The sequence below is a fragment of the Girardinichthys multiradiatus genome, chromosome 19, assembly GCF_021462225.1.
Source record: "Girardinichthys multiradiatus isolate DD_20200921_A chromosome 19, DD_fGirMul_XY1, whole genome shotgun sequence".
NCBI classification, from domain to species: Eukaryota; Metazoa; Chordata; class Actinopteri; order Cyprinodontiformes; family Goodeidae; genus Girardinichthys; species Girardinichthys multiradiatus.
The window spans coordinates 30,717,971-30,743,068 of record NC_061811.1 but is presented as its reverse complement, the minus strand read 5'-3'; the positions used below and the strand labels follow the sequence as shown (position 1 = coordinate 30,743,068).

General features: G+C 40.0%; 1 protein-coding gene across 1 annotated transcript in view; it reads right to left on the bottom strand.

The window, feature by feature from the left end:
* The window catches only part of pacs2 (phosphofurin acidic cluster sorting protein 2), an 83,165-nt gene extending 62,490 nt beyond the window's left edge, over nucleotides 1-20,675 (bottom strand). The window contains exon 1 of the mRNA XM_047345208.1: nucleotides 20,251-20,675. Within this exon, the coding sequence (XP_047201164.1) occupies nucleotides 20,251-20,369 (119 nt within the window). The 5' untranslated portion in view covers nucleotides 20,370-20,675. The remainder of the gene's footprint in view (nucleotides 1-20,250) is intronic.
* Between the last annotated feature and the right edge of the window lie 4,423 nt (nucleotides 20,676-25,098).

The window sequence follows — 25,098 nt, the reverse complement described above, 5'->3', positions numbered from 1 at the left end:
ATAAGAGAACATGTGCCCATGAGAGACAGATTTAAAACAGAAATGAAAGCCTAAAAGATATCTAACACACTTATTGCTAAATTTAGGGTAACACAAAACACATTAGCTCAGTTTTTATGTATTCCTGCAGCTAGTTCATCATAAACAGCATGAAATTTTGTTTGTATGTGTATGAGGAGTGTTTAAATTTTTTAACAGCGCAGCGAGTTGATAATGAGCACAAAAACAGAAACTGGCCAGACTTCAAAGGAATTCCCTTGGTTATATAACTAGTTAAACTATAAAATAACAACAATTCAGAATGGATTAGACTGAGCAAAATAAACAAAGTCCCTTCTATAGTTCAAATGGAGTTTTCATTGGTTTTATTATTGACATAAAACTTGACTGGGGCGAAAACATATTGCTGAGGAGAAAAGGTAGACAGGGGAATTCAAGTATCCCTCCTCTGCCCTCTGCCCCGTGTCATCCCCAACGTTACTCTGACAGCTCAATAATTGACTGCTTATCTTTTATTAATGGAAGGAGCCATTAGACCACAAAGCCATGTCTTGGATTCAAGGGGTGTGGGTTCTGAAACAAAGAAATGGCAGCCCCACAGATCCTTCTGCCCTTTTCTTCCTGTCAAACTCTTGACGTCTGCTCCATGCTTCACCGCGCCACGGCCTTTTTATTAGCACAATACACAGCAGAGGTTTCCGTAATTTAGCTTAGGTGCTACCTTATATCCACCAGTAAAAGAAATAGCTATTATTATTCTAACGTAGAATAAGCTTTTATTTAAGTTTTGTGAATAATGCAGAGGCTGAAGTACTATAGATCCATGTACTCCTGACAGAGATTGAAGACTTAGTTACAATACACCGGGTAATGCATTTTTTCTTATATTCCATACAAATATGTATCTACATCATATGTTTGACACCAATCACAAACACTGCAACACCTATTCTCCGTCAGAAGCTGGCAATTCTGTTGACATCAACTACATCAAAATTCAAACAAAGGATAAGGTGCATGGCTAAAGCAGGGCTAGGCTAAAGAGCCATTTGCCAGTGCCAGTGCTAGTAGAGCCCCTGGCTCACGGGCAGTATACCAATATACCTGTACAGATGAAAAAGGTGACCGGGACGTTTTCAAACGTGCGTCGTTGTCATGTAAACGAACAGTAAAGATGCAACCTTTTATGTATTCACCAGAAAACATTGCCGTGTAAACAGGGCCTCAAAGTAATCGGGCCAAAAACATTTTTATTTTATTCTTTAAAATTCAAAATGCAAAAAGAATATTATGTTTTTTTCTTTTTACCTCAACATTAACTAAACATGCTATATTTTAATGAAATGCACAGTCCTTTTCCAGCAACTGCCTATACTGGCAAATTTGTACCAATCGTAAGTTGCAATCAGGGACCACACAAAATAAAGGGCCACAGGATAAAAGATTCTTCCAAAAATAATTAGCTCATGTTGACCCTTGAAGCCATTTAAGATATTGAGGACACATTTAAAGAGTTCTTTGTCATGAGGTGCCATGTCAAACTTTCAGTGACCAGTATGAGATAGTGTGAGAGCAATATTGCCATATTTAACACACCTGCTCCCCATTCACACATAAGACCTTGTCACATGACTCTGGAGAGAGAAAATGGCTAATTGAGCACAATTTGGACATTTTCACAGAGGGGTGTACTCTTTAGATATTAACGTCTCCGTGTTGAGTAATTTTGAGGACACAATTTACAGTTTTATACAACCTGTAGACTGACTACTTTACATTGTATCAAGATGTCATATCTTCAGTGTTGTCCCATGAAAAGATATAATAAAAAATTTACAAAATGTTAGGGATGTACTCTCTTTTGTGAGATACTGTATGTTTATTTGATATAGGGTCCAAAGTGGACATAGGAAGGGACAAATGGGAGAATGAATTGACGAAGGGGTGAACTGACCCAGAGCTGGAAAAATTACAAGCAGCTGATAGAAAACAACAGGTAAATAAAGTGATTTGATCCTGGGTAGCAAGTACTGGGACTAGGCCTCCGCATCAGCTACTAACTTTGCTGCATAAAGCCAAGAGGCTGAAGGTTTATAAAGAGCCATCTCAAACACAATGATGAAACACTCTGCATTACAAAAGAGCTTCATTAGATCTACATTGACTAGTTTCTCTGCTGGCCCACAAAGTCAATAACCTAATGCCTATTAGTCAAGCTAAAATGAATCACAGACCCGAGTAACTTTTCCTGAACCCTTGAGTTAAGAAACTCCTTTAAGATCAATACCAGCATCATTAACTACCTCGCAGACTGGATAAACTGGCTGTTCAGTGTCCTTTTAGTACCTGCAGTCCGACAACAACGCTTTAGAATTGGCACTAAAGCATGGCAGAGAGGCTACTGCTCCAATACGACCGCTGCAGGGGATATAAGACTTAATCCTGACTTCAGGAAAAAAAACTGCTGCAATATTTATGGTCAACTCTACATTTCTTGTAGAATTTTTACAATTGATTGAAGTTGAATGATTGTAGTTCATCACATTCACACTGTGGATTTGCATACCCATGTCAGCACAACTGGGTTTATGTCACCTAGTTGGGAATCTCATTGACTTGCATGAACTTGTCTGGATTAGTGTGTTTTGCATAACTGCAAAGCATCAATCTCTAGAAAAGCAGCATAATCTGCTTGTCATTTTACAACAACGATCAATGATCCCAGCCAAATATTGCACTTTAAGAAAAAAACTACTCAATTATTCATGTTAACTGAGTTTTGATGACTGTAACCATGACAACAAACTCCGATCTTTCATATACCCCAAATAACTGGACTTTTGAATAAATAACCAAAATATTAGTGTTATATCAAACAGACTATGTGCTGATTCAATAAGGAAGATTAGATGGAATATACTCATAGAAGACAGTTTTATTGCCCATTAAAAAATATGAACCTTATAACAGCATAGGCGTCAGATAGCTTTTTTACCTTTCTGCAAAGAAAAAATGGCATCAAATCTTAAGAAGGATCCTCCAACCACTATTTAAAGAGGTTTGAAAATCTTTTATTGCTGTTGCATAATCTCACACTTAAGCATTTTGGAAAATCCAACCTTTAATTTTAGCACTTTCATTAAATTCTTCTTTAAACAGCACCATGATCCCAAATAAATGGCTAAATCAACACAAAAATGTTTCAACCAACGCAAAACCAGTAGGGTAAGCTGAAGAGAGAGCCCTGGATGATCTTCAGAGCTTGTGCTAATGGCATTAAAGCACTGACAGCAGGGTTACCAGTGATTGCACCATTTTGTTAAAAACATTTTTTTTTTACTTGCCTTCTTAATTAATTATTTAAAATAAAGGTTGAACATTTCTAGAACATTTCTATCTAAGATTACGCGACTCCAATGAAGGGGGAATTTATTTTAAGGGCCAATGAATGTGTCTGACACTGTATTTCTGAAGCTTGTTGAAGGCAGTACACAAACAAAAAGGCTACTTTCACAAAGGATACCTAATAATTAAATCTTCCTATTGCTGCCATGTGCCAGACATCCTCAATATATAATCTATAATCCAGAGGCTGAAGAAGAGAAAAAAAACAATATATGTGCATTAATTCAAAGCTATGTTCATCAAAGCAGATTTTTTTTATTTATAAAGAATGTAAATGTATTTAAAAAAGCAGGACAAAGAGAGATGAATTTCCTGTGTGACCTAGAAATAATGAAAACCACCAAAGATACTGAAACTAATTCTATCTGCAGGCACAACTGTGTGCATCTGTGGTTTAAAAAGAAAACTGTGCTAAAAAAGTTGACTTCATATTGCAAAATAGAGAGATGAGCACCATAAAACATGAGTTTAACATATCGCAGCCAATGCTGAGGAGAGTCTAATCCAGAGAAGAACACACAATGATCTGTGCCCTCTGAAAGTCCTGGAGGTGGGGGGAAACAAATGAGAGCTTTGTAAGCGGTGGTTTGCAGCATGGCGCTCCAGTCTGACTGCTGCACACCCACGTTAATTATCACAAGGCCAATAAGTCAGGACATTTGCAGTTTGTCTGTGTTAAATTTATGCCTGTTCAATTAAAACAGCAGGAAACTTCCAGCCTGGGAGAAGATAACGAATATAGAAATGTTGCATTAACAAGACCAAAACCTTAAAGTTGCAAGACAACAGGAATTTGTTGACTCCTCTAAAATGACTAAAAAAGAATTGTACTTTCTATCCCATCAGGAGTCAAAATATTTGGGTTGCAACAGCTAGGAATCTGTAAAAGATTAAATTAAAGATGGTCCATTTCAACCAAAGTCAACGAATGTCTGACTTATTAGAACATCTTAATCAAGTTATGTTTTACATACTAAAATTTTGATGAAAACACACAACACCATAAAAACAAGCTTTTGAATAATTCAACATGTACTGTGCTAATTATATGTCCTGGCAGACACTGAGCTAAAAGGCTGCTACGGCAATGAGCTAAACTTAAGAGGGTTTTTGAAAGGAATCAAATACAAAATTATGCATGTCATATTTATTAAACATAAATAAAAACCTTTAAAACACAATAAAAGATCCAATTCTCTCAATAGGAATGAAATTCTTTTTACTTTTTAGATGATCAGAGGCTCCCTTTTTCCAAGAACATCTGACTTCAACAATTTACTCATTCCTGAAAATGTTTTATTTTCTCATGGCTCTGGTAAATAGTTGCTTAGTTGTCCAATATTTTATTTTAACCCCCAACAGATTTAGTCAAACTGTTTGATGTTAGAGACATAACTATGCAGCATAACAGAACATTGGAATTAGTAAAACACTAGAAATCAAGTCAAATTAGCTTTGAATTCAAATTTATGACAAAAAAATAAATGATGCTTCATATAATACTAGGAATATTGTGGATACTGTGTCTTTATAGAGAGCTGTATATCTGCCAATATCGTTTACAAAGTGAGGTTTACACAAAGCCAGCCAAACCTGCACCTCTTGTGTCAATTCTGTTGTGGAAATTCAATGCACATATTTCATAAAAGTAGAGAACAAAACTAGCTTTTTTATATGGGATCAAATTTTACAATAATTAGGGTTCCTGTTATTTTTGCTCAAGGTAATAGAGAATTCCCTTCATGTGGGCCCAGAGCCACAGGTTGCAGATCCCTGGTCCAGGAAATACTCCCACTGTTGTTTTAAAATAATAGTAAAGATGGTAGTAGTAAAGAGCAATAAAAAAACATAACTTGAATGCTTTACATCACAAATCTTTTAGATAAATTGGAATTGGTTAAAATCAGGATTGTTAGGTCAAAGGTAAAAAAAAAAAGGTACCCAGAAATTAGCCACAAAACTGATCGGTGCATTCTTAGTGAGACGTAGGAACTATAAACAGGCTTCACATTGCAGAGGCCTTGCATGGTGTCTGGGTTTTACAGCTTTATGAATGAATCCAACAAATAACAGGCAGAACCTCAAGGCTACAGTGTTTAACATAATGACTTTAGGACAGCTACGAGTTGGGCTGTAAAACATCTGTACAAGTTAGTCTGTTTCTTGCCTGAGCAATCAAGGAGCTCATTACCTGTGCAACAAATCTCTGAGCAATCACACGTGCGCCATGCTGTCGATCTAAGGAGGATGTTGGCAGAGGCAGGTTTTATTGCTGTTTTGACAGAATTCTGTGATATGGGGCTGCTGTAAATGAACATGAAGAGCACTGCATCCATTCATATACATGTTTATTGACTGATGTGGCTTTGTTGGTCACACTCAGGCCACATAGAGAGCAATCACTGCACTCTGTGTGCAAGAAGCTGACTAAATACAAGCCTGTATTGTGCACATTCATTTTATTAATCTAAATTTAAGATCAAGAAACAGAATTTTTACATTGGCAGTGTACCAAACACAGTAACTCAAGTAATCAGTTTGCACTTATTCTAACTATTAGCGCTTCATTAATAGATCAGTTTTAATCAATTAAATATAGTTTTCCCCCCTGGCAAGAAAACTAATGCAAGTCTTAGCAAAAGAACACAGAAACATCAATCATATCCAATCTGCCTGTTTATTTCCCTCCATAACAGAATTATTTCTACAAAGAAGAATAAATACATTTGATTCACTCATGTGGAAATACTTGCATGGAATATTACATGCATCCCATATGAAGTGGCTGAAGCTGGAAACCACATATATCAGCTCTGGTGTAGAAAAAACGTACCTCCTTGTCATAATTTTAAAATACAATAAAAAACAAATTTCTAGTCAAATGAAAAGGAATTAATAATGCTAAATTGCATTATTTTTGCAATGCATTGTTTTCTGATTATCAACAAGGTCATTTCTAATATAGATGCACACAAGGACAGCAATTTAGCTTCCACTGCCAAGCCACAAACATCCTAACATCAGGGTCAGCGGTTGATCTTTAAGGCTCTAAACCTAGAGTTTGCTGTCGGGTGGTAACTTGCATCAACAAGTGAGCTCTGCTGGCAGCAAGGCTCCATGTGTGATGACAGTCAACTATGGCAGAAGCCTAAGTAGTGCATTTATTTACTAAAACAAAAGCTAAACGCAACAGTCCTCCGATTGTGACTGGCTTCAGCAAGAATTCGATTCCCCATGTTTCTCCACTGCTTGTCGTTCATTGATCTCAATGTTTGTTGTTTACTCATTAAAGGCAAAGAAAGAGAATTGCAGGCCAATTTGTACCAATATTTCCTACCCTGCATTGCCATTTCATTCCTTCCATGTCCATTTTTGTAAGTGGAAGCCAACCATTTCACTCCCATATTTCAATATTTTTATGAATTAAGGAAATAAATAGTTATTCGTTGGCCGAGTGCAAGCTCTATGGTAAGCCCTTTAAAGAAATAGTTTCAGACTGATAAGTAAAAAGAAATTTTCACAAATTGATGAAAATATACCCACAAAAAGCAGGATGGGAAGAAGCGATAAAACTGTGCACAAAAAGCAGGTTTATTTTCCAACTTTTACACAGTTTTGTGGATTGTTATTTCATAGTTTGCTTCAGTTTCCACAGCCGTGTACATCTGTAAAAATATTTTTTTCTTTATGACTTACTGCTGTAGTTGGCACTGGAATTTAATCTTATCTCTACGTTTAAATGAATTAGCATTTAATTCTTAATGGCTCTAATATCTTAAGCTGAAAAAACATATTAGTAATGCACTGTCATGAGTATGCAAGACAGCCAAGGGTCAAAACTCTCAGCTGTGATCTCATAGAAAACATAATTATTTTCTGCAATAATCAATATTATTGTAGCAGCAGCAATGTATTCATTATTGATTTTTGTTTTAAATAAAAGTAATGGGATCATATTAAAAACATGTATTTGTCATTTTTTTTGTTTAATATTGTGATACAGAAAAACTGGTATTTTTATTCTCAGGATTATCATACCATGGCTACTAAAGACAGTTTAAGATATCAACTCCATAATCATTTTGTTTTTCTTTTAAAATGTGCACTCTTTCACACAGTGTGACATCACCTCTGCTACTAATTAGATTAAATAAGGACGGCCAATAGCAGGAAGGATAAAAAAAGTATTCTGAATGCTGTTAATTACAAATCTTAAAAATCTGCTAAAACTGGTAACAATTCAGAGATATACACAACCAGGATTAGCGTCAAATTGACATGGCTGTTTTTTATGTTCTCCCTGTGTTCAGGACTTTCACTGCATATTGCCTGTAATAATAATCCCGTTCTTTCTGCCTCAATAAAGCATAAAATCTTTTCAGACGATTCTACGTTTGAATGAAAATGTGTCTAAAAACACTGCCTTACTTAGAAAGCTAAAGGCTGAGCTGAATTCCAGCAGCTCTACCTACACGTAATTCAGCTGTACCAACAACCACATCATTTCTGCTTTGCTGTTTTCACCAGTTTTACAGCGGTGCAGCTCTGTGTTGTTGGTGCAGTGCATTTCCTTTTATGTGGCCACAAATAGGCTGCATATTCCACTGAAGCTTTTACCTTCTGTTTGGTCAAACTAATGAGGATTATAAGGAGAGCGGAGCTCTATTTTACTGAAAGCTCTGATAAAAACATCCTCACTCCCTGGAGCAGATTTGGATAAACTCAGAGTGTTTCATAGTTAACAAACATGATGAATCATTTCTGTTTGCTTTTTATAAATCCCTATGACTTCAGTTGATAGCTTTAGTGCAGCAGATTAGCAGGACCATGCTCAGCATCTGGCAGGTCAGAGAGGTTATGTTTACAAGCTTGTAAAATGGTGTTTTATTTATTTATATATATTTTTTCTCTCTGACTGGCAGCAATAATGAATGCTCACTCCACCATTTGTTCGGGGGGGGGGGGGGGGGGCGGGGGGGGGGGTGGGGGGGGGGGTGGGGGGGGGTTGGGGGGTGAAGGGAGGTTTTAGTTTGTGATGCCAACCTCAGGATTTTCTCTTTGTCCATCTGTCCAGCCAATACATCAGGGAGGAGTCCCGTGGAAACATGAACGGGGGTCATATGACTCAGCCGCCCAGGAGCAAAATCACAGACACAGCACAGTGGCTCTCGTAATTACTACAATATGTTAGCCCTTCTAAGCTCTCCTCTAAGTTTTCCAAAAAAGAGCCTGACCTACATTTCTGCTCCGTGGTCTAAATTCAGGAAACGTTTCTTAAGCATGAGTGAACTGAAACAACAGCTACTTCGGCTAACCCTGACTGCTGCAACGAGGCAAGCCCCAAATCAGTCTTGTTTCAGAAATCAGCCTGTGGCTCCACAGAGGTGTTCAGGAAGTCCAGGTTGCTTTAGTAGGGACTTTCTGCTCATCTGCATTGTTGGTTCAGGTGTCTCTCATCTTCCTCTGCACAATACTCACAATACTTTGTGAGTTTGCTGATCAATCAGTAATACCATAGTCCTTAAAGCAGGTATTGGTACCTTTGGCATTGTTAGCAGGTACCAAGTCCTGCTGGAAAACCTGTCTTGCTTCAGCTTGTCAGCAGAAAGAAGCAAGAAGTGCTCTAAATTCCCTGGTAGATGGCTGTGCTGAGTTTGGACAGCTCTTACCTTAGCCCAGGAAAGACGTTTCTGTTGTTGTCTCTGTTTCAGGAGTGGCTTAACACATAGAATGGGACAGTTGTAACCCATTTCCTGAATACATCTGTGTTTGATGGCTCTTGAACCACTAAATCCTGCCACAGTTCAAACTTTGTGAACCTCCTCCAAACTTTTAAATGGTTTTGTTCCACAATCCTCTCTCCTCTCCTCTCTGCTGTCCCTGTTGCTTGTGTAACTTTTCCTTCCACTCAACTTTCCATTACCATGGCCAAATACACCACTCTGATCAGTGAGAGCATGGCAAATCATTTCTGCATTAAAAATCCTTTCATATTGGTCATGTGTAATATTCACATTCCCGACAAGCAGAATTTTTGGTTTTTATTAGCTGTAAACCATAAGGTTAAAAAATAACAAAAAGACAAACGTGAGATATATCACTCTACGTGTAATTGATCAATTGAATGTATGAGTTTCCCTTTTTGAATAGCACCACTGACATAATTGAACTTTTTGAATATGTTCTAATTTAGTGACATTTACCTTTAAATTGGATAAAAACAACATCGTATGGAAAGAAAATTCCAGACAGTTTTCCCTGATGCTTTCTATTGCTATGAAAAGTAGTGATGAATGTGTTCCAGAATCTTCCCTGGTAGTCACTGTTTTGATGACAGAAATCAACAACGCACCAAGAATGAAGGAATTCACATTCCCTCAGGCCAAGAACGATCAACTTGAGAATCAAGCTGGCATGAAATGAACTCGAACCCATTGCCTTCTGCACATCATGGTGAATAATAATGCACCAGTTTAAATGCAAACGTGTGCTTCTTAATCAAATTGAAGATAATACATGTAATGGACCACAAGTGAGGCGAAAAAAATAAATTCAATGCTAAACAATGATCCAGTGAAAGCCCAGGCCTTTTGTTTCCTGTGTGTTCGGGTGGCAATGAAGATTAAATGGACACTTCTGTTCCACCAATTAATTTTTCCTGACAGTTTAACCAAACCTCAAACAGGAGCCCAACAGAGATAGTTTCCAGAACCTCATCATACCCCTCCTTAAAATGCGCAACTGCATAGTTAGGAGAAATCATAATCAGAGACAAATGATTCAAAGAGGGACAAGGCAGCAAAACAACAAGCTCTACAAATGACACATTTTTAGACTAAGCCACAAGTGTTTGCGGACAGCCGCAGCATAATCTCGTCTGCATCTGGCACAAGGTTTTGACACATCTCCCTCGCTCGCTGCCTTTTCAGCCTGTTAACCCCATTTTCTCATTTTTTGCTCCCTGAAAGTACTGGAACATGGGATGAAGTAAACAGGCCCCAGGACAGCCCATGTAATCACAGAGCTATTTCCATAATTTGAGCCACATTTGGAAATAAGGTCACCTCCGGACTCAACAGTAACAGAAAATCCAGTTTCACACGATGATGCTCTTTAGAAATGGAATTCGTCTATTAACTGAATTGAGATAGGAATGGGATTTGTGGCTTTAGGCTGCCAAATGAAGTGGACATTTAATAAAGAGAACATTGTAGCAGCAACAGTGTTGGCAAAGACATATACGCTCCACCCCCTTTACTCTGAAACCTCTAAATGAAAGGTAGTATCATGTTGTGGGGAGGCTTTCCTCTCTAGAAATGTAAAGCTGGTAGAAAGATAGCCCAAAAGACCTGCAGCTGTAACTGCAGCCAAATGTTTTTCTAGTATTGACTCACAGGGATAAATATATATACATTCCAGACTTTTCTTTTTATTATCAAAAATATTAAAAACCATACAGATTTGTTAACAATATTTGAAAGAAAAAGGCCTTCTGTACGCAAAGAAAAAATCCTAGATCTTTGGGTTCAGCTCATGAAAAATGAGAGCAACAACAAAAGTGTTAATTTATATTTTTATTCAGTGTAAGTTAAGGTCTGCTTCAAACCTGCTTCACTTAATTTCTGACAACTTAGAAACACAAAACTGCCATATCGTCTCCTCAAAGAACATTTCATTCAAACAGTTGCTTATTTAAAGTCCATGTGAAACAGTTATCATATTGTATACCTCCAGAGTTTTTGTAAAAACAGCTTTGATACGCTCCCCTTCTTCTCAGACAGCCCAGTCTGCTCCCACTGGTTTATATCCAGCTTCCTGATTAGACACACACCGTGATTCTGTTCTGACGTTTTAGGCTCAAAAGGGTGTTTTATGATAAACAAAAATTAAATAATCCCCAGAGTGACTGGCTCATGAACACTTCTAAATTAAGGACATTTATATATTCCCAACGATCATGAAGAATACCTCTAAAATAAGCTTAATTTAGTTGTCGGGTCACATACTGGTTAGTGAGTGACAACTTAAACATCTCAATGAGAAATCAGCTGTTGACTGGAATCGGAACTGGGATTTTCAGCTAGAATGGCCGTGATTGGTGATGGCCAGTCAGAAGCTTGAAAATCTGATATTTTTCAGATCAGTTAATGCACCATAGCCCTTACTGTTACTGAGGAGAAGGGACAATGTTGGCTATTTTCAGCATAAGTGAGGTATTCCAAGATAAAGTCAGAGGAAGCACATAGATCTAAGAAGATAGTTCAAAAGAATCTGTAATTTCTACATGAAAATAACACTTGAGCTGCAATGGAAGAAACGCTAGAAAAACATTCCAGGTGCCTATGTCTTGTTAATTTTGACTTATTAGAAAGAAATGGTATCAGCATTCACTCTTGATCATTTTTTTCCTTTTTATTTTGAATACATAGTGTATCTTTCCCTTTAGTTATTAATTGCAACAAATATGAATATAGTTAGTTGAAAGTGCAATGAATCCCGACATAAAAGCATAAACCCGCCCCCAGATACATTTTGAAAAATGCCACCAAAGTGGGCAATGCCAAGAGACAAGAGAGGGGGCAGGGCCAAGTGTTGAGATGAGCGCAGGGGGTTAAGAGGGTGTGGTCAGGAGTACGAGGGAAAGTGGCAGCTAGCTTGATTTAACATATTGAAACATGGAGAGTGAGCAGAGCGACACTGGTAGTTGACTAATTTTTCACCCCCCTCATCACCGAAGGTTGAGGGAGGCTTTATGGAGCCCTCATAGTGAGCAGTTACCACCGAGTCAGTCCTAACAACAAGTTAAATGTTTTCTGATAAACAAACAGGTTTAGTAGCACTGGGAAAGCACCCAGTGCCACATTGTTTAATCATCTAACCAACAGATAAAGTTCAGAACTAAGTCTCTGTTTAGCTGTGTTTCTCCTTGTGTGATTCTGAAATATTTCGTTGATTAGATGCAAATGTCTTAACGTCAATCTACCATTTGACCCAGAGCAGATTGCATATCAAGGATTCTTCAATAATACTTCAATAATAAAATAATCAGGTGGAAAAAACCTAAAGTACTCCCTGCAGGCTGCCTCTGAATACCCAAACAGCATTTCCTTAATGAAATTATAATTAATCGCTGCAGATGCAAAAGGTAGACTTGATTTTAATGAGCCAGAGTACTGACATGTTATGAGGAAGTCATTGCTATCATGTACTGTGTTCAGATGGGTGGCTTTTAGTCTGCTGTCTTTCACTTTGAGCTCTGTTTGTGCTAAAAGAGGTGCATTAGGTGAACATTTATGACAACTGGTCAAGGTTGGATAGGCTTTCTAGCTTCAAAACTTCCATTTTTTTCAAGATGAGCAAAAACAATAAAAAAATTATGTTTGGGTTAATATCTCAGGAGCGGCCCCCTATTTATGCCTTCTCTTTTTCAACCAGCTTCCGCCTTGATGTTTGACTACCATTGGTGTCACAGACTTGTTCTTTCAACACAAATATACCAGCTTAATTTATTGTAAATACGCAAAGACAATACACCACCTGTCATATAGTGGCTTTTGTCAAACTCCTGGTCTCCTTCTGCACAATGGTAAAACAGAAACCAAATATTGTCTGTGGGAAAATAATAGGAGAGCACAACAGCACTGAGGTACTGAGGTATGAGGGAGGTCAGCAGGAGGCAAAACCACAGAGTCACAAAGCATCTCAAATGCATGGTGTGTGTGTTTAGTGAGAAGATGGCTATCCTTTCCCATCCTGCCCTCTCTGTCCTCCAAACCCAGCTGCAGCAGCAACAAACAGCTGCAGGATGTCTTACACCAGGCCCCCGATTTAACCTTCAAAGAACCTGGTGGTGATATACCTGACAAAAAAATCTGTGTGGAAAGTCAATTCTTTGACAGGATTTCACTCCACTGTCATATAAAAAACATAAGGATTAAAAACACGGTCATCACACTAACTCTGAATGCTTTTCATAAGGTCTTGAAAAGCTCTCAGGTTTAGTTTGTGACTATTGCACAGGTGTGCCTTTGGCTGGCCACAATAAAAGGCCACTCTAAAATGTGCAGTTTTGCTGCATTGGGGGGTCTGGGGTGTCTGAAAACCAGTCAGTATCTGGTGTGACCACCATTTGCCTCACGCAGTGCAACACATCTCCTTGGCATAGAGTTGATCAGGATGTTGATTGAGGCTTGTGGAATGTTGGTCCACTCCTCTTCAAAGGCTAAACGAAGTTACTGGATATTGGCAAGAACTGGAACACGCAGTCGTATACACCAATCCAGAGCATCCCAAATATGCCCAAAGGGTGACATGTCCGGTGAGTTCACTGGCAAGAACTGGGATATTTTCAGCTTCCAGGAACTGTGAACACAACCTAGAATGACCATGCCTTAAGTCCCCTAATCTATTGAAATGCTTTTGGTATTCCAGCTGCTGCTCGCATAGGTTCCTGATTCTGGCTGCAACCCAGAAGGATTTCATCAAGCAGCTGAAAGAAATCCATGTTCTCAAAAAAAGTAGAACATCCAGTAGAGCAGACACACACGCATCTCCAGATTGCACCCATGGCAGGGCTTCTGGAAGATTGTTACAAAGACGAATGATGGAAAGTGTGTTTGTGACACTGACAAGAGAGGAGGAAAAAGATGCATGTGTAGAATAGGTTTTACTATCTTATTTTAGCAGCAACTTCAGCTCAGAGTGATCAGTAAGAAGCCAAAATCTTGAATGTAGAGTGCAGGATTTCCTTTCTTTACAACAGAGCTCTTAGCTAGGTTAAAATCATTGCACATGATGGCTGGTTCAGTGATGCAATGTGCTCTGTACAGAAAACTCCCTCACCTGCATCCTCTCATGCTTCAGAGAAACTGGTGAAAATATTAATGCTGTTTGCTACTCCACTGGCAGAGCTAAAACTTACAAACCAGATTCAGAAACCTCCCAGATTTCTAAATAATTAAGTGTGTAGCTTTAGTATGATAAAATGTGTAACGGTTCATGTTTTAAGAATACTTTTGCGAGGCACAGTAAAATAAAGCAAACTTGCAAACATTGGTACAGAAGAGGCATGGACTTCAGGACAACAAAAGCCACAAAGGGAACATAAAACAATGGAACGCTTTCACAGCCCCTTGTCCATCCTACTCTAAATTCCCGCAGTGTGACTACCCAGCAGGCCTGGGGACAAAAGGGCAAGTGTCTCCCCACAACTCAAAGCGACATCTCAGCACTCTCGCCTCCAACAGGCCCAAATATGACAGCCTACGGGTTCCAGCTGCCACCCAAGGGCCCGTTCAATCCAGCTCTGTCTCTGAAATTGGCCCAGTATCTGGCAGCACTTAGCTTCACGCCTGTGGGCTGATGGGTAGAAGAAATGCAACTGATGCCCACTTCAGAGGTGCTTTTATGAAGTGCAGCTCGTTGCTCTCGGGTCTTAAGGGCAGGAAGAAAGAAAGTGGTCAAACTGTGAGAAGAGTCTGATTGCATAAGCAGGAGGGAGAACTGATGAGGCCCTCAGTAGAAATGTCCATCTGAAGGAATTGGGTGCAATAATGTGAACAGACTGTGATAGCCCAAGCTGTAAAAAGCCACTGAGAAAGCTCATTTAGATGTCTCTGAAAATGAGGTGAAGCAACTTAACAACAGCTTTCACGATCACACTCAGAATGTCAGACACACACTTAGGACACCATTGGGATTATAAGAGGAGTACAATAAAGACGACCCTCAGTAATGTTCCTAGCATTTTTCCTCAAAGGCAGACCAAAGCTCTCATAAATGCCTTCTACCTTCAAAACCCTGCATGAGAACACTAGTCCCCAATCCACAAACCAATAAGGTAGATTAGGACCCCCTCCCTCAGCCAAGGTTAGTTGTTATGAAGCATCTCTGCATGTGGAGGCACATGTCCAGGAGTGACTTTTGGAAACGTGAGATCTGTGCAGAGGCAGCACATCTTTAAGTCTCCCACCCGAAAAGCCCTGGGACTCGGAGACCTCCGAGTCACAGTGAGCGGGTTTTACTGAGAGATGAAAAAATAAGATGCCATCAGGTGAGGAGCCAACTTCCAAGTGACTTACAGAAGTCTGCTGGAGTGGTAAATAACCACTGCTATGTAAACAGATATAGGAGGAAATTTAGAACACAGATTTTGATCTCTACACATGGATCCCTTTAAACTGTCATTATTGCAACAGAACGATAGAGTTTCCCTTACAACTAATAATATTCCTTATTTGTGAAGAAGCTGCAAATTCCCAGAACAAGTCCCGTCAGTCTGGACATAAATAATGATTTTGGCAAAGTTTCTGCAAACAGATGAAAAAGCACACTAAGCTATAACGATTTGTTTCATTACTAGCTGTAATCATCATCAAAATGAAAGCTGACTGGTCCAAAATAGAGAGAAGAGGATTTTATTACTGAAACAAATTACACATTGGCTGCAAATCCTGTTCCAGTCACTGCAGCGGAGCTGTGCAAATTTGTTCATACTACTTGAACTTTTTTCATAAACCTCAATACATTTTCTTGGGATTTGTGTGATAGACCACCACACAGCAGTGTATAAATGTGATGTGGAGAACAGTAGAGTGTGAGAGCATCTGTGAAGAGCAATTTTCAAGTCTTTTCAAAAATGCTCCATGCAGTTTAGGACAAGACTTTGGTTGCGACATTCTGACACATCAATGTGCTCTGACCTTAAGCATTCAGTTGCAGCTCTGGATGCATGTTTAGGGTCATTATCTTCCTAGAAGGTGAACCTCTGCCCCAGTATCAAGTTCTCTAATAGGTTTATCTTCCAGGATTGTCAGGTAGTTAACCTGATCCATCTTTTATCAACTCTGACCACTTTCATTATCCTTGATAAAGAAAAGTATCCCCACACCATAATACTGCCACTACCACGTTTCAGTCTTGGAATAGTATGTTCAGAGTGATGTGTTGGTTTGTTTACTTACTGCTTTGAATGTAGGCTGAAAAGTTACATTTTGTTTTCATCTGTGCAGAGCTCATTCTTTCACATGTTTCTTGTGGCTTGTGGAAATCAGCCACTGGGACTTCTTATGACATTGTTTTAATAACAGCTTTCTTTTTGCCATTTTCCATAAAGGCCATGTTGGTGGAGTGCAGGACTGCCTGAGCTGTGGATCTCTACAGTTCCTCCAGAATAAGCATAGTCCTCTTGGCTCTTCTTGTGGAAGCTCTCCTTGTATAGCCTTCCAGTATAGGTGGACAGTCTTGGTTGATTTGCAGTTGTGACAGACGCTTTAGATTTTCTGATCCTGCTTTAAACTTCTTTCTCCAAGACCAGCCTGCTTGGTTCCTTGGTCTTAACAATGTTGTTTGTTCCGTAATGTTTTCTGACAGACCTCTGAGGCCTTCACAGAACAGCTGGATTTCTACTGAGATGAAATTACACACATGTGGACTCTGATTACTAGTTAGTCAGTGTGTCAGGCTAAAGGGGACTAAAGGGGGCTAAAATATATGCACACCACTCTATTCAAATTATTGCTTATAAGAAATAGTTAAAAAATGACCTACTTCACAATTTCGGGCTACCTTGTATTGGACTATTACATAAAATTCAGTAAGATACATTAAGGTTTGTGGTTTTACTGTTCGAGGCAGTATGAAAACTTTTGCAAGGCAATGTAAGTTTTCATTAACCCAGTTTTGGTCTGTTTTGCCTATTTTTTTTCTTCCCTGTTTTTCATTTAATACAGATGGAAATATCTAGTCGTGCGATCTAACAATAAAATTAAACCCCGTTGAACCTTTTAATCATTGAAATATCCATGTGTGCTGTTTTAAGTCACATAAGGTTGAGTAAAAGAGAGATCAAAGCAGTTCTTGGAAATGACTGGAGGTGAAATACAAAAATTCAGACTGTCACTAGTTTTTAAAAACCTGATGTCATATTTGAATCAAGCACAGTGTGGTAATGTCAAACATAGCAATTGTGGAAGAAACCAGCAAAAAATGTCTTTTTGTCGCATATTTAAGCTTACAGAACACAATGTATAATGCTTCTGGTGAGTTACTTGCACTACAGTAAGGAGATTGCTGTTCATCGTCTTACAAAAGTATTCAAACTTTTCCACATTTTGTCCCATTATGATCACAAACACCAAAAACAACACGATTTTCTTTTTTTTTTTGATGAATGGAAATGTTGAAAAATTGTGGTGAGCACCTATATTCCGCCCCCTTTCCCCTTATACACCAAAACAAACTCCTGTCCAACCAGCTGCCTTTAGAAGTCACCCGTTTAGTAAAGTCCACTTGAGTGTCATTCACATTGAGTATAATTCCAGGTGTTCTGTGAAGGCCTCATAGACTTTCTTGGCGAACATCTGTGAGCAAACAGCATCAAGAAGATCAAGGAACACTGCAGACAGGTCAGAGATAAAATTGTGGAGAATTTTAGAGCCGGGTAACTCATGAACAATATCCCAAGCCCTGAACATCTGACAGAGCACTGTTTATTCCATCCCAAATTGCTAAGCTATCAAGACATGGCCATCCAACAAAACTGACAGGCCAAGCAAGGAGAGCATTAATCAGAGAAGCAAACTGGTTACAGGTTTGACCATGATTGACCCTGCACATATAACCAGAGATCCAGGGTTTAGATCAAAGCTTATTCATGTGTTACAACGGCCCAGTCAAAGTTCAGACCTCAGGCCAATTTAGAATCTGCGGCAAGAGATGAGACCTGATGCTTACAGATGCTCTTCACCCAGTCCGACTGCAGTTGAACTATTTGATAAATAAGAATGAGGAGAAGGTTTAGTCTCTGGGTGCACAAAAGTATACGAGACATTACCCACAACACTTGAAGCTGTAACTGCAACAAAAATGGTTTAACAAAATATTCACTCAGAGGGGCTAAATGCCAATGCATGCCACACTGGTTGTAAAAAAATTAATAACAATCACTCAGTATTTTGTGTTGGTCTAATGCAGGGGTCTGCAACTCCAGTCCTTGAGTGCCACTGTCTACCAACTGCTGGTTGCATCCCAGGTCCAACACACCCCCAGGGGTGTGAATACTTTTCAAGGCACTCTATCTAGAAAGATTTGATCTTTTACAACAGCTCCAAGCATCACCATGCTCTCTTATGTGATGTAATCAGATCTCCTTCCTAACTTCCTACAGTTTTGCAGAAAAGGGAAAAACACCACTGAAAACGGCACCTCGGTCAGTTTGTCTGACCACCTTGTGAGGCTTCTTCCAAACGATCAGACAGTTGTGTCACTAGGTTAACAAGCTGAGATCCTGCTGCCTCCACTCTGACAGACAGCACTCAATACAAGGCTGCAGCCTTTTAAAAAAACAACTTCTTACTGTTTGTACATAACTAAAGCATCATGGTGTATGAAAATAACAATCTAAGCCATCTAATCCATGACATAAAGCCGCTTCATGTTGCTGATGACAGGTCACCGAGGACTAAATGTGTCTCTTTAGTTACCGAGGCATTTTATCTACTCATCCACTCTGCTGAATAATGTCACAGCCATGCTGTTCCTGGAAATGAATTAGTCTTATTTTAGCCAAAAGCCATGCGATGTAATGTCCATTGAAGGCATCAAATTAAGAGGATAAGGGTGGGGGGGGGGGGGGGGGGGTGTTGGGGGGCAACAAGAGAGAGCCATCAACTTTAGAAAAAAATAAAAACACCCCAATTCCAACATTAATTAAAGCTTTTTTTTCCTTGTCTGTGGTGGCTAACAGCTGCCGACTGAAGACAGACAGCAGAATGTCAGTCTGACCTTGTCTAATACGGTTTTGGCTCCGATTTTAGGGCTATAGAGGGAGTTTAATTATGTGAACAGCACTTCTGAATGTAAGGTTATTTAAAGCAATGTTACATTATGGCATCACTGACAATCTAATGCAATAAACACATCATTACTTGAATTATTTATACTGTGTGTTTTTTCTACGTGGGCAAATAATAAAAATAATATCAAACATTGAACAAGATTGACAATGAATACTTCATAAAGAAACAGATGATAATTATATATATATATATATATAAACATATTAACATAACAATGATTTCCTAAAGTAAGCTGAGCTTCGAAGACATTAGATGAGATTCTTTAGACCAGTGTGTTCAATTCTTGGATGACATTACCTCACAAACCATTGAGGCACCAGCTGAATGGACCAGATCTGTGCATCTTACTGATTTCTCTATCATCTTTTTTAGTTTTGTTGACAACCTACAAGGCACTGATCAGATGTTTTGCCCCACTTTTCAGCTTAGTGGACACTATAGGTTTCAGCAGAAAACCTTCATGCATAAATGAATAAACAAAGATACTTTGAAAGCAAGTGTTTCCAGCTACTTAACTGTGAATCTGTCAGGAGATCTGAAGCATGCAGTAAAACCACCGGAGGTTAAAACAAGCATTGTTAACATCTGGTGCATTACTTGATAACGAAAACAGTGGTTTCAGAGCTTTAATTGTGCACTTTGATTCATATCAATGTAAATGGCATCTAACAGCATAGAATAAAGCCAACCAAAAAATCCCTGTAGTCACGATCATTTTCCAAAGGGGTTGATCGTGAGCAGGACATACCTGCAGAACCTATAAACCTGCACTGAGGAGATTTCTGCAACCACACAGCGGGATTCACGCCTTTTTTATTCGCATCAGCTCGGTGCTGCAGACAGCTGAGGAGGGCCTGCATGGGCATCCAGTGGGCATGATGATAAAGCAGGGTCGGTGCGGCTGCAGTGTTAGCGCGCTCACTAACAAGGGCTTTAAAGTTTAAACACACACCAAGGACAGAGGCGTACAATGGGTTCAGCGCCTTACCTCGGGATGCAGTTCGGGGAGGATCCGTCTATCTCCCACGTTGCAAACAGGTTCATGGGCACCGGTCGATTAAGAGCCCCGCTCCCGGGGAAACTCAGCCGGCCGCTCCTCTCCGCCATGGTCTCGGTATGAGCGAGTGGGACCGTCCTGACACCGAGCTGATCGCTAAGTAAACAGCAAAGCCGGCGCGGGTTGTCGGTCTCCCTGCGTGTGTGTGTGTGGTGATATGGATGTGTGTGTTTCCGCGAAGAAACAATCGTCACGCGCTTACGTCCGTGGCGTGTGGTCGTCGGACACCGAGCTCATTTCTCCGTCCGAGTGGATCCAGGCGGGTCGGCGGGGAAGTCCTCTGTGCCCGGGGTGGACTACGGTGCAGCGGCGGCACTGAGTGGATCGACCGCAGAGCTTGTTGTGCCCAGCACGCTGTCCCGTGTATAGCGGGTGGTTCGTGAGCAGCAACGGTAGGAGAGCCTGAGCTCAGGACTTTTACTGTCACTGTGTGTGGGAGAAAACCTGGTCTATGCAGCCACACACTTCAAAATAAATGACCTGCTGAATGTCAAAGCACCTTATGACATCACAAGGGAAATACGGCTATGGTAGGGGTAAACATTTTAAATAACAATAAAAACGCTCAGTTGCTCTCGTAATCTCTCTGCTACAGCTTATTTGCATGTTCAGTCAGAGGAAATGGTCGCCTGGTATTGTAAGAAATTATTGCTGTACACCACAAATGTCTGATGATTAACTTTAAAGCTAATGAATTGGTGGTAAAGGGACAATTTTGTACTTTTTAAAGAAGTCTGGGCTGCATCTCCGGTTCAAAATGCACACGTTTAAATTGGTCAGACGTAACCTGGATTATTCTTCACTGAACAGAGAATTGGATTTGTTGGGGAACTGGTTGGCAGTGTGCCATTAACGTAAGAACCACCACTGGGAGTAAATAAAAATCCAGCTCACCAAAGACCCCAAAACTGTTTTAAGGAACCACGAAGTGCTGTCCCTAACACTAAACTTTTTGACACTTAAGCTGAAAATATTCACCGCCACCGAAAGTAGAAATAATTGTGTGTGTGTGTGTGTGTGTGTGTGTGTGTGTGTGTGTGTGTGTGTGTGTGTGTTTTAATTATTTTAAACCATCAACAACAAAAGCAACCAATATGGTAGCGAAAGGGCAAGAGTATTACGGTGAAAAAGGAATTCTAAATCGTTATAAATCTGAAGCATTAAAAGGTTCATAAATGTTAACATTATTAAAACAAAAGCATTGGTAAAACTTTTTTTTGTTTTTCTTTATTCTTTATGCCTTACAAGATATAAAGACCACAAAGGGCTTCACAATCAACATTAATACAAGACATGTTAAACAAAAGCAGATTTAAAAAGATAGGTTCAGTTTAGAAGCTTAATTTGAGTAAACGGAGATGTAAAACGGAATATCATCTGCATAACATGAATCGGAAATGCCTTTAAAATTTGACAGAATAATCCCAAGAGGGAGCAGATATATCAGAAACAGTAGTGGTCCTAAAACGGAACCCTGGGATACACCAAACTGGACCAGACAAGGATATGGTCTGTATGTTGATGCAACTATGAGTAATTTTTCTTCAAAACCTGTTGCTAAAGAGTAGGTCAAGTGGCCTAGCAAGAGACATAAAGTGAAAATTTCATTGACTCACACTCAAATCCCAAATATATGGCTTCTGTCTATTTCCAAAAAACCTTCCGAACCACGTAACCGTGGAAGGCCTCTCATAAAAGGGTAAAAATGTTAAAAAAAACTGCAGCTACCTAGCAGTCGCTAAAACTGATTCACAGAAAGATAGGTCTGAAGATACACTTGTAAAACTGTATGTAAATTATGCTCTCCCCATATTCCCTTAACGAAGTCCAATTTTCTTTTTCAGTATTTTCTTTAAAAGCGCACAAGACATTCAAACTTACAATATAAAAATTAAATATGGTTAGAAATGACAATAGCAAATCATGTGCAGTGATGGCAATTTGATTTACAAACCGGATTCCAAAAAAGTTGGGACACTAAACAAATTGTGAATAAAAACTGAATCCAATGATGTGGAGGTGCCAACATCTAATATTTTATTCAGAATAGAACACAAATCACAGATCAAAAGTTTAAACTGAGAGAATGTATCATTTTAAGGGAAAAATATGTTGTTTCAAAATTACATGGCGTCAACAAATCCCAAAAAAGTTGGGACAAGTAGCAATAAGTGATTTGTGTTCTATTTTGAATAACATATTTGATGTTGGCACCTCCACATAATTGCATTCAGTTTTTATTCATAATTTGGTTAGTGTCCCAACTTTTTTGGAATCCGGTTTGTATTCAGGGTAGGTGTTAGAAAGGGAATGGATGTTCTTGCGGGCCAGGGGAACTTTATAGTGCCTTCACGATGGCAGCAGCTAGAAGAAATAATTGATGTTGTGGTTTGTCAGCTGATAAAAAAAAAATTTTTTTAATTCTGCTTTTACAAACAGAATGAATGGTTCATATGTTCAAAACTGTGTTTTAAAGAATCTCAGTTTGGTACAGAATGAAGAGGGATCCACCTGTTGGATGTGTCTTGCTGAAGTGCATCGAGACAGAACAGATAACTGGACTGTTTTACTAGAAAAGTTGAAGCTTTTGAAAAAAGCATCAGCTGTCAACCATAAGTGGGGTTTTAAACAGAAAACTAATGGGATCATATTTTCTATTTTTATTTTTTTAGGCTTCTCCAATGCTTTTGCGATTGAGTGTTGCTGGCCAGCAGAGGGCAGTCTTGTTGTCTGACTTGTTGTCTGAGTGCCAAGAAGAAGCCCAACAAATTTACTTTCACAAGTGGAGCTTTATGGCTAACACTATAATGCTCCGCTTGATATTTATGAAAGAAACTTTTAGAAACTGTTTTGAGATTATTTCAATTGCAATGGACACAGAGACTGAAAAGAAAAGGAAAAAATAAGCTAGAAGGAGAGAGAGATGGGGCAAAAAGGAAAAAGGGAGAGGAGAAAAGAATAGAGGAGAGAAAGAAGGGTGAATAGGCTGCTTGCTTCTACACCTGCAGAAACATATATAACAACAGCATTGTTACCAAAGCAGCACCTATGAGTGGGCAGCAAAGCCTCGGTGACTCGTCCCCCCCTTGTCTTGTGTCTTTGTAAACTTGTTGCTTCTTTGTGCTGAGGTTTTTTGCAATCTCAAACTGTATCCTGCTAAGGATAAAGTGTGAAATATGATTTTTTTCCCTCTACTTACCTAATGTGGCCTTTTCTCTGTCTTCCTCACCCCTCCCTTATCTGCCCTGCTTCAGCTCTGTGTCTTGTCTTATGATGTATGTTTGGATGGGTTGTACTGGAATTCTAATTTCCCCTCGGGGATCAATAAAGTATCTGTGAATTGAATTGAATTGAAAAAGTGCACGGTACTAATCAATGCAAGATGTATTTAGTGGTAACTACGGCTCAATATGTAACATCTGTGTATCTTTTAACACCTAAATCTAAACACCTGTGGGTGTAAGTGTGATTACGTGTATATAAGGTTTCTCCATAAAAATATGCAATAGCGAGTGTCAGGAGCCACAGGCCTGTCCCCCTGGACCAGAGACAGACACGGAGGAGATCTAAGCCACATACATCCGAAGGCCCCCCAGAGCACAAGAACCCTGGGAGGACCACCGGGCAGAGACACCAGCCACTGGCAGGGAATGTGGTGGGGAGAAAGTAGGCCCAACATTTGGTGGCCCCAGTCCCCGGACCCAGGAGTTGGTCCCCTTCCCTCTGAGGCAGGCAGACTAGTGCAGGCACCACCCAAACCGGAACGACCCACGTCCCTATCCAGAGAGGGGGCCATGTACAAAAGGGGTCTACCTGGTCTAAACAAGCCTGCCAACCAGAGCCGTCCTTGGATGAAACAGTCCCAACCCCATGAAACATGCTCCAGCCCCAGCACCAATTGATCCCCAAGACCCGACTCCCAACCCCCGCCCAAATCCCAACCAGAAGGTCTGCAACCACAGACGCCAAACAGCGAACAGCGGTGTGGAAAGACCCCATGCATAACTCCACCCACAGTGTTGATGTGGTCTTGTTGTGTGTTGTTGTAGAGTGTCTTTAAAAAGAAATACAGGTGGGAAAGAGGGTCCCCCCACCCCCACCCACCCAGAATACTAATGTCTACATGCAACTTAACCTTTAGAACTGGGTGCAGACACCAGAGGTGAGGTTAATAGAATACACTCCCTCTGGATGCCATTGAGCATGCCCACCCCCAAGCCCCTACGTGTGTGTCATGAAAATGTTATAAGTTAGAGTGTCTGAGTTGTACATTAAAATTGGGACCAAGGCTGCCATGGGACTCCAATGACGCACCCACACCCAAAGGCCCTAAATGAGTGGTAGTGTAATGGAGCGGGCAGAGGGAGGTGTCCGGGGATGGGGAGGGAAGGACTGGGGGGCAAAATGCTCTCCCAGGGAGCCAGCTCCTTCCATACGTCTGTAGGGACATGGTGAAAACCACAAACCCCAAGCACACACCAACCATCAGGAACAATCCAGCAGACAAGCAAACCCCACCCCAGTACAAGGCAGAGAAGCCCGATGCAAGCGATAAGCCCAGAGATGCGGCCCTGCAGCACCCACACACGATGGGCAGAGCCGCACCAAACAGGACCACCACAGCATGCCATACAGTGGAGGACAAAACGCAGCAAACAGCACCCAAACCATGCACAAAGCCCACACTGCGCAAGATATAAAGCCCCCCCCGAGTATTGTTGCTGACCATGTCCATTGTCCATTCCTTTATGACCACAATGTACCCATCTACTGATGGTT